The sequence below is a fragment of the Urtica dioica genome, chromosome 5 (genome assembly GCF_054948205.1).
Source record: "Urtica dioica subsp. dioica isolate 48M chromosome 5, U.dioica_male_clone48M_v1_H2, whole genome shotgun sequence".
NCBI classification, from domain to species: Eukaryota; Viridiplantae; Streptophyta; class Magnoliopsida; order Rosales; family Urticaceae; genus Urtica; species Urtica dioica.
In genome coordinates, this window is record NC_142760.1 from 35,895,163 (window position 1) to 35,905,869 (window position 10,707).

At 41.6% G+C, this 10,707-nt stretch overlaps 1 protein-coding gene across 1 annotated transcript; it reads right to left on the minus strand.

The window, feature by feature from the left end:
• Positions 1–844: 844 nt before the first annotated feature.
• Positions 845–5,681, minus strand: LOC149398149 (putative disease resistance protein At1g12290). The gene is made up of 4 exons (XM_089614479.1): positions 5,336–5,681; positions 5,183–5,257; positions 1,736–4,597; positions 845–936 (listed from the first exon to the last, which is right to left on the minus strand). The coding sequence occupies exons 1-4, from the start codon at positions 5,679–5,681 to the stop codon at positions 845–847; spliced, it is 3,375 nt and encodes a 1,124-aa protein (XP_089470605.1).
• Between the last annotated feature and the right edge of the window lie 5,026 nt (positions 5,682–10,707).

The following is a 10,707-nucleotide window of genomic DNA, read 5'->3' on the forward strand; positions in this document are numbered from 1 at the left end:
CTCCATCGAAGAAGAGAGAGAATGATACCATTGGAAAAAAATTCTATTTAATAAAAAAAAAAACCTGTTTTTAACAGTGAATGTTATTATTACAAGGTATACCAAAATAAATATAGCTATTATAATAATCCCACTCAGAATACAGGTAAAAATTAAATAAACAAAACAACATTCAATGATGCAAAACAAGCAGAGGATGTTTCAAAGGCGTAGAATAAAATATGCTCTTTATTCAACGACCTATAAGGACATGAGTTATGAAGGAAACCTCATCTTTTGAGTTCGACTGGGCAAGAGCGTTCAGATCAGGTCTCATTGGCTTTACGCTTCCATTTCTACGAGATAATCGTTGTGTTTTATGCTATGCCTTCACAAATAACTGACTGCTTTATCTAATTTGTATATTTTTAAACGTACGTCCAGGCACTAATTTTCCTTTTCAAGACTTGTGGCCGGTTCCTGTAAAGTTAGAATATGACCAGCCTTGAGGAACATAAAAAAACTGTCTTCGGATTCTGCTGTAATTAATTTTATGTTAACTCAGGATTAGCCTTCGTAATTAGATCAATGGGGTAGCAAGGGAAAAGCTCAGATCTTTGCATATTTATGCATTTCTAGATTTTGACCGTTGGATCATCTTGTAAGGGACTTGGTGTGTAAGTCACCAATCCACAAGTCTATTTAAAGGACCATTGAGAGTTTGGTTAGGCACAACAACATTGAGAGTGTATTGCTCATTGATCATGGATTTGCTTCTAAGGCTGAAAGTAGTCCATTTCTTAATATCTTTCATTATTCTATCTTGATTGAACTATTCGATCGGAGTTGCTTGTATTTCATTAAATCATGTTCTTGGTTTGGTTTGTTGGGTTTTGCAGAAAGCAATTGTCACAGCAGATTCGGGTTTTACGCTGCGATCAACCATTTCTTCAAATACTATTCGATAGACAATAAATTCAAAAGAGAGCAAAGTTCCCTTCTCCACATAATGAATATTTGTTCTCACAAAGGAAATATCCAAATGACTGTGCGCAATCATTTAGAGGGTCAAAATTTTCAATGCCATAGCAGATGTATATAATTTTTTTAGCAACATCAACAAGCCATCATTGCATTCAGGTTTTGGGTTTTGTTATAATTGTTAAATCTATCATTACAAAAAAACTTAGTTCATACATAATTGTTGGTTTTCAAATCAAGATCGCTGCATAAAACAGAGAATAACACAAGACAAACACACAGAGTATTTATATTTCTCGCAGGGAAAAAAAGGAAAAAAATTAGAGACAAAACTTGGATAATATTATAGTTTTGTATTTCTGTCGAACATTTGGAGTGCGTTACCATTTAAGACTGTAAACAACGAAATTTAAACTACAAATTGATCCACAAAAATCGTAGACCTTAACAAAACAAAAACAAAAAACCAAAAGGAATAATAAAACGCACCTCCTCAACCAATATTTTCCAGACTTGAATTTCCAGCAGGAAAAAGAAAGGAAAAAAAAATAGAGGCAACACTGGGACAATTTTCTGGTCTTGTATTTCTGTCGAACACTTGGAGTGCGTTACAATTTTCAGGACATAAGCAGCGAAATTTAAACTACAAAATTTAACCCACAATAATACCAGGACATACAAAACGTGGTTTTAGAATAAAACAAACAAAAACGAATAATAAAACGCACCTCAACTAAGTCAAGGTTACAACTCACAATAATAAGTCAAGGCTCACTTTGCTCTTCTGTTTCACTTTGCTCACTTGAATCAATTTTTGAAGACAAGTAAGCGAACTCTTTCAATTTTGGACATTCGATTATCGAACCACCCGACAAGGAATCTGCCACGAACTGAGCGCTCTTCAATTCAGGTAGAGCTATCAACGTGATACTTTTCAGAGTGGGAAGGTTCATTATTATTGCATCCTCGTTTTCATATGATATTATTTCCTCCAACTGGTCGCAGTGCTGGATGTCGATCACTTCCAGACACGGGAACGAGGTCTCTTTGCCAACAACAAACAATGTCTTCAATTTAAGACACCCGAAGATCTCTAGTTTCTTGAGAGAGGAGAATGCCCCGTTTGGCAGCGCTGGAGAAGCCGTTTGACCGAATAACGCTATCAGGTCAACCAGGTGATTAAGTTCCAACTCCTTGATGTTTTGAAGCAGCGGAGACACGGCCCGAGAATCATATAACATGTACTCCATCTTCTCACACTCGTTAATTTTGAGTGTCTGCAAGTTTTTTACGTTTTCGAAGGATACTAAACGGCACAAACTTTTTTCAACATTGAAATACGACACCTTGAGGTTCTCAGTATTATTGGGTACCATGATCAGGCCCTCGAGAGAGACTTCGTGCTCGTAGTATATGTACATGGTGTTTGGGGTTTCAACAAATTCGGAACCTTCTTCATCCTTTCCAAAGGGGGAACATCCCATTTTAAATCTGAAATCACACGATTGTGTCGTCGTTGCTGCTTTGCTATGAATCATATACGCTTTGGAGAGGCTGAAATCATGGATATGCGCTTTTAGAGTCTCCAGATTCTGCAGAGCTGCCAACTCTACTGCGCTATATATTCTAGCTCCTCGTGGCAAAATAATCGAAAGGTAGATTAGGTTGGAGAGCTCGGAGAGAAGCCCTTTGGGATAATTGTCAACCCAGATACCACCTAAGTCAAGGTGCGTCAATTTTACCAACTTTTCTAACCCTTTAGGATATTCTCTGATCCCTGAATCGCACAAATCCAGCCTTATCAAGTTCCTCAAGTTTGACAGATCTGGAACGCACGACAGGTGTATGCAACCTCTGAGCAACAACACGGTAATATTTTCCAGACCACGTATGGAACCAGGAAGGGTTTTGATACTCGTGTAGGATAGATCGAGAACACACAGTCCCTTCATCCATGTAAAGAAATCTTCAGAGATAGTTTCCAGCTTTCCTGCGTTGACGAATAACAATGTTGATAGTCCTGGACACCTTGGAGAGCCCTCGACAACGGGGATCTTATTTCCCGTGAATGAAACCTTCTCGAGTCCCTCGACCCAATTTTCTTCCCCTGTCGCCTCCACTAAGAATCGAGATGGAGTCTCGCGCATGATCTGTATCGCCATGTCTCTCACCGAGTCGTGGAGCTTCACACATTTCTCCTCGATGATGTTTACAGCTTCAATCAACAAGCAATCACGCACGAGCTCGTTCAACATTACATGACATGTGTCCTTCCTTACTTTCACCGTCCTGCGGTGATCAACACTTCCTTGGACTATCAACTGGTATATCAAAGAACTTCTATCGATGAGATGGTCTTCAGGGTACAACGCGCAATGCAGAACACACTCTTTCATTATGTCGTCCTTTAACCGGTCGTAACTAAACCTCAAAATTGTAGTAATTTCTTTCAATGCAGAAAATTCAATATTCTTGAGCTCAGTTAGCCTGACTTCCCACTCTTTTACGTCCATTTTGCCTCTCATGCTTCCAGCTACAACGACAATCGCAAGAGGAAGACCTGCACATTCTCGAGCGAATTGCTCTGCCATTTTACTAAGTGTCTGGTCACGAGCCACGTGTTTTCCAACCTTATCCAAGAACAACGTCTCCGCCTCTTGCACCGACAGAAGCCCCATTGGTATTATCTCGTCGCATTCCATCTTGTTGCAAACGTCGAGTGACCGAGTCGTGAGTACCAACTTGCATCCATTTTCGGGGGTTGGGTTGGGGACTCCGACCTTTTCAAGAGGATAATCTTCCCACAGATCATCAATGATGAGCAGGAACCTCTTGTTATTTAATCCACTTAACAACGCCACAGCCCTTCCTTCTTCATCGTCTTTCTTGTCTAAACCCAAACCAAACTCACGCCCGATTTTATCCTGTAAACCTCTTACACCAGATTCCTTTGATGCCGTGATCCATATCACCTTGTTAAACTTGCTTCCAATCTTGTCGTCGATTTCCAAGAGGCTATTGTGGAGATGTTTGACCAACGTTGTCTTACCAATCCCACCCATGCCCCAGACTCCGATCCTCATCACATTCTCGGCAGCCAAGAAACCCAATATATCTCCCTTTGTCTTCTCGCTTGTAGTTTTTCCTCCTAATCTTGATGTTGTTGGCCTCTCACTCCCACGCTCAGCTAGCCGCCTGACCAGATTGCCTTTTCGGAACTTAACACCTTCTTCATAGAGTTTGTCCACTTTTTGTATCATTTCTCCAACTCTGCTCCGAAGCTTTCCCCGAAAAAAGATATTGGCCTGCGCTATTTCTTCTCCAAGTTCTTCTGATTTGGAAATAATTACTCTCACCCGTTCCTTCCATCTTTGGACTTCTTCCACCTCCTCGGTTTTTCCGGGGATCTTATGGGAATCGATATTGTTTTGTATTTCTATTTCTAGACTCTGGAGTTTCTCAGAGGCCTCTCTCAGAGAGTCCATGTCTATGTCTTCGAAATAAGGCCATAGTCGGAATACACAAGTCACTGCAGACCCTACGCATCCCGTAATAGGGATAACCGCTGTCACAACAGGCCCAATTACTCTCACAACGATATCGTAAACTGTATTCATTACTGCATTTATAATTGTCCCTGCACGATTGAAACTTTTTATATTAGAGCTTAGATCATTTGACTAGTCCTTGAAGTTTGATATATTGGCGCTTATATGTTAAGTGATTTCTTATTTCTCAATTGTGATAGAATTTATTTTATTTATTTATTTTAGAAATGGCACTATGCCAAAATTACATAATATATTAGCAGTGAAAGCGCAAGTGACATTATTGATCAAGATTACATGATTTAAGATAATTTGATACAGCCCGAGATTTTGATCTCGTGACGGGAACCGTAATTAAAAGAAATTCATAATTAAAATAGCTTGGGTCTTTCACAAAACCTAATCCCTCTTCCTTGAGAGTGATTACGTTTATTTTGGTTGAAAGATAATTTTTTATTCATGAAAAGAGACCTATTTATAGATAGGTCTAACTTACAACCAAATCCTACTACGAATCCCACTAGGAATCCTACTAATTAAATAATTCAATTTAATTTATTTAATTCGTATTTAAATAATTAATAAATTCATAATGCGAAAAAAAAAAACGAAACTCCTATTGCATAGATAAAAAAACTCCGTCTTTTGTTACTTCTTCCGATGGAATATTTTACCGTTGAAAGAATCCGTAACATTACTCCCCTCCTCCAAAATGAGCTTGTCCTCAAGCTCGAAGTCCGGGTACGCCTCTGTAAACACCGTGTACTCCTCCCAAGTCACGCTATACACTCCCTCGGGAGTCCACTAAACAAGTAGTTGGCGCTGACCTTTGAACCACCGCGCGCGGAGAACCGAGTGCGGTTGATTCAGTATTGTCTTGCCGTCATGGATTGAAGGAAGCTCGGCCGGAGAGGTTGGCCGCTCCCCGCAACGTGGTTTTAGTAAGGACACATGGAACACATTGTGGACGCGAGATTCTAGGGGCAGTTCTAGCCGGTAAGCCACCTTGCCGATGCGATCGAGGACGCGGAATGGCCCATAGAAACGCGGTGAGAGCTTGTGCAGCACATGCTTGGCCACTGTCAACTGTCGGTACGGCTGGAGTTTAAGCCACACAAAGTCTCCTATCTCGAATTCAACAAAGCGGTGTTTCCCATCATATGTGTTCTTCATGCGGTGTTGAGCTTCGGCTAGACGTGTACGGGCTTGGTGAACAAAAGTCGTGTGGTCGTCAAGGGCACAGTCGACTGCCTCCACTTGTGAGTTTCCCGTTGTGTAGTCCAATAGTCGAGGAGGCGCTTGGTCAAATACCAACTAAAATAGAGTGGCTTTAAGTGATGTATGATAGGAAGTGTTATAGCAATATTCCACCCATAGAAGCCATTGTAGCCACTGTTTTGGTTTGTCGCCCGTCAAGCATCGTAAATACATCTCGAGAGTGTGGTTGATCACCTCCGTTTTCTCATCGGACTGCGGGTGATAGGCTGTGGAGTATGCTAAGCTCGTACTTGAGATGCGGAGGAGCTAACTCCAAAAAAAGCTTCGAAAGACGGGATCACGGTCACTAACGACCGACTCTGGAAGGCCGTGGAGACGAAAGACTTTGTGGAAGAAAGCTTTGGCTATGGAGTGTGCGGTATAAGGATGAGCCAACGGTAAAAAGTGCGCATACTTTGAGAATCGGTCGACCACCCCAAGAATAACAATATTGCCGCATGCTTTGGGTAGGGCTTCCACAAAGTCCATAGAGATGTGAGCCCAAATTACCGTTGGGATGGGGAGAGGTTGTAGGAGTCCCGCGGGCTATAGGGTCTCCCACTTGTACTTTTGACAGACTTGACACTGTTGCACAAAGTCTTGTATAGTCTTCTTTCACCCTTTCCAATAGAAGTCTCGTCGGATGCGCTCCATGGTCTTTTGGACCCCTTCATGAGCGGAGTTGTGGAAGCCCGCCACAATCGAGGCTATAACGAAGATGTGGGGGCTAGGAATGCGTGATCTCGGAAAAGTATTGGGCCGTCACGCACTAGCCATTCGCTCCTTCCTGGCCTCGAATCACGCAGTCAAGTAGGGCACTGAGCGACTCATCAGTCTCAATTTCCTTGCGTAGGTCCTCGAAGATGCCGGTATGGGTCTGGGTGAGCACAGACAAGGTGGCTTCCTCGATCTCTGGGTCCTTTTCCCCGCGCCGAGATAGGGCGTCCGACACGTGGTTCAAGTTGCCTTGTCAGTATTCGACGGTGAAGTCGAATCCCATAAGCTTTCTTACCCAATGCTGTTGTGGCGATGTCGTTAGTCGTTGATCGAGGGGCTTGATAATGAGAATTACTCCGTCTGGAGTTCACAAGTCCTTCTGGCTATCAAATGTCACAATTTGCAAGGCTTCATCACCGGAGCTAAAGCATGTCCACCGGAAGTGATTGAGAGAGTTGATGCTAAAGGAAAAATCGTCGCCGAGTTCAATCCAATCGTGAACAATGGACATAGAGATGATCAAGTTCTTCTTTGATGGCTTATCTCATCTCTCTCCACATCGATTCTCGGGTCTGTGAATCGCCTTCAAACCTTCTTCGGATTGTGCAATAGTTTTGAGAACTTGTTCGCAGTGATATCTAGGGCACGAAATTTGCCGCTAAAGACACAACTGCAGACGACGAAAAAAGGAGTAATGACGATCTCAGATTACTTTGTCAAGATGGAAGGAATTACAGATGCACTCTTTCTAGCAGGTCACGAGATCTCAGAAAAATAACTCGTCATGGCGATTTTGACTGGATTACCAGTTGAATACAATGTGATTTTCGTGCTCGTGAGCAACACATTGCAAAGCGCAAGCACTGATCTCCTTGATGAACTAATTGGACCGGTGATTTCCATTCAAGAAGTTCAAGTAATGGTTTTGTCTCAAGAGACGCGAATTGAACAGCAGAACTCTTCTGCAACAATCAAAGCTCATAATGCCATGGCTAATCTAACTGAGAACTACGAAAATCGAAGTTACTCAAAAGGAAGATAAGGCCATCGAGGACGAAGCAGATGACGCTCGTATGGACGTAGTTTGAACTCTAAACTGACCTGTCAAATCTGTGGAAAGCAAGGCCACACCGCCCTGGCTTGCTGGCATAGGATGGACGAACATAAAGAAAGTATAGGCATATTGTAAAATTAGGAATGATTGCACCAGAAAAAATGCCTCTCTCTTTTTGGTGGGATGCTTTTAGCACTGCTACATATGTCATAAACACTTTGCCTACTACTGTCTTATAAAATCAGAATCCATATCAAAAGCTTTTTCTCAGGTCACCTAATTACAATTTTCTAAAGGTTTTTGGTTGCTCTATGTTCCCTCATATGAGACAATACAACACAAATAAATTGATGTTCAGATCAGAAAAATGTCTCTTCCTAGGGTACAGTCCTAGTCACAAAGGATAGAATGTGTCTCAGTTCTTCAGGACGTGTGCATATTACAAGAAATGATGTTTTTCATGAGTCCGGATTCTCATATGTGAGTATGTTTGGAGCCAAAATCAATCCAGGTGTAGAGTCTAACCCTATAGTTCTACCAACGGTGACCTTCACTCCATATTCAACCTCAACTCCATGCTGTGATAGTGAAAGAAACCAGAGTAAATGACCACTTTAAGAAAGTACATCTCTTAACTCTAATTATTTAACAATCTTCACACACAAAAGCTCTCTAACATCACTATTCATGAGACCAGAATTCATGTGACCAGAAATGACTCACAAACACCTACCCTACCAGAGGCTCAGCCACTAATCAAATTTATATTAATGTACTTATCTATTACCATTTCAAATTTCTATCACGATTCTCTCTCTCTCTCTCTCTCTCTCTCTCTCTCTCTCCCTCATCAGCTCTATCTCTCTCCAAACGATTGCAATCTCAAGTTTATCTCTCTCTCTCTGAGAACTTCTGTATTGATATCGGCAACTTTGGTTGTCCTCCATATTCGAATATGTGCGCGAACATATCGGCAACCATCATTCCTGGTTCATGCGACGAGGAGAGCACACCTCCATTGATTCCGACGCCTCTTTTCTCTAGTTTCGCATGCGACAATGGCTTGCTTGCCCCAGTTCCGTCGACGCCTTCCCATCCCGGCGATGCTCAAGGTAATGGCTCGTACTTCCCGAAGCCGCGCGATGGAGGAGGGTCCGACCTAGATTATTCGGCGCGCCTTTACTCCTCTGGTCCGCCTATATTCTTCTTCGATCGAGAATCAGATTTCGCTCTTCGTCCTCGACCGCGATCGACGCCGTCTCTCTTCTCTGGTGGACGACCAGCGCCGGTTATGACCGACCCTCGTCGTCATTCATCGCAGATTCGGCGATCGAGCTTTGGGGAGGCTGATTTGATATGTTTTCTTTTGTCTATTTTTGTGTTTATTTCAGCTTATTGGTATTAAGTTCAGTTTAATTCTTGTTAAAACAGTTTTAATTCAATGTTAATTCTTGTTCATTCTTGGTTAATTTAGTGTTAACTATTGTTAATTCAGTATTAATCATTGTTAATTTGGAGGCGGCGAAAGTGAGAGAGACTCTGCGTTTTCAATCGGAAAATCGGTGGCTCAAGTCGAAAACGGCGAGCCTACGGGTTCTATGGAGTCACCGCTTCGGGTAGCGGGTGGAAGGTGGAAGCGATGAAAGTGAGGGAGACTCTGTGTCTCCGTTTGGAGAATGGGCAGCTCGAGACGGATGGCAAGTTGACTCAGCGGTGAAGATCGGCGGTGAAGATCTCATAATATTTTTAGAGAGTTTTTTAATCTATTAATGTGCGAGTTATTTATTGTAATTTTTTCATTTATTTATTTTTGTTAATTAATTTATTTTTGGTAACCTTTATTTTAGTAAAGAGTATTTTTGTTTGATCAAGTTGGTTAATGTGGTTTATTGACTATTTCGCAAAATAAATTAAACATTGATCATTTTGATAGATTTATATTTCTGATTGTGTAGTCTAAGCTCTCTAATATTAATGATAGAAGATCATGGAAAATACGGTACGGATTTTGATGACAAGGCAAGGAAAGTATGGCTGACCTTATTAATCCCCGTAGACTGCTGACTGTACGTAGATGTAGACAAGTTCTGTATAGTCTCCTCTTACTACACCTAAATCAAAACGACCTTCCACACACTGCAAAGAAAGTATTGTTATTAAGAGTTTTTATGACTAATACGCTACGAAGATGAAGAATAAGATTTAACTTACTGCACAAATATTAGGGTTTTGTTTTTGTTTTTGAGGAACACACATATAAGTCGATCAACTGGCTGATAATTATTGATTTCGAGAATCCAACTACAGCTCCAATAATAATCTAAAGCATTTTAGAACGAGACCAGATGGCTAGAATTACTGAATTAGAACTCAAAGAAAGTATGTGCGAATCTCTGCGGAGAGAAACACGAGTAAACCGTATAACTAAAACGAAAGTTCAAATATAAATATAGACACAGATACATATATATATATATATATATATATATATATATATATATATATATATATATACACACACTATCTCTTTCCACTTGAGCTTAAATTATTGTTTGCAAAATCAATTCAAGCAAGTTGTTCCTGAGCTATATATATAATTATAGACTAGGACTAATAGCTAGTTGTTATAAAGAAATGAAACACGACATGTATGATGCAAGTGAAAAATCATAGATTTTTAATGAGAAACTCAATTCGCGTTGCTGCGGTTGGCGGCGACGGCGGTGCGATGTGGCTCGTCGACGCTTGCGGTGCGGAGTGGCCCGCTGGCGGTGGCTGGGTTCGTCGGCGACGGTGACGCAGAGTGGCTCGCTGGTGCGGCTGGGTTCGGCGACGATGGAGGTGCGGCTGGGCTCGGCGACGTTGGCAGTGCGGCTGGGTTCGTCGGCGACGGTGGTGCGACAGGACTCCTCTTGTTCATCTTTCGTCCATCATCTTGGTGTTTTTTATCAGATCTCGGTCGCTCATTTAACGTTCATTTTAGTTTATTTAATTTTCGGTGTTGTCATGAACCTCTATTTTTATTGTTGTGCTTTGCTTTTTTTGGTTTGTTTTGGAGTCGGGTTATCCGTCGTCCCCTATCCCGTAGTGGATGTCCTGTTAGATTTTGTTCTATGCAGGTTGAAGAGTCATCTTCTTCGTGGTCATCGGACCGAGGTTAATTGGATTTGT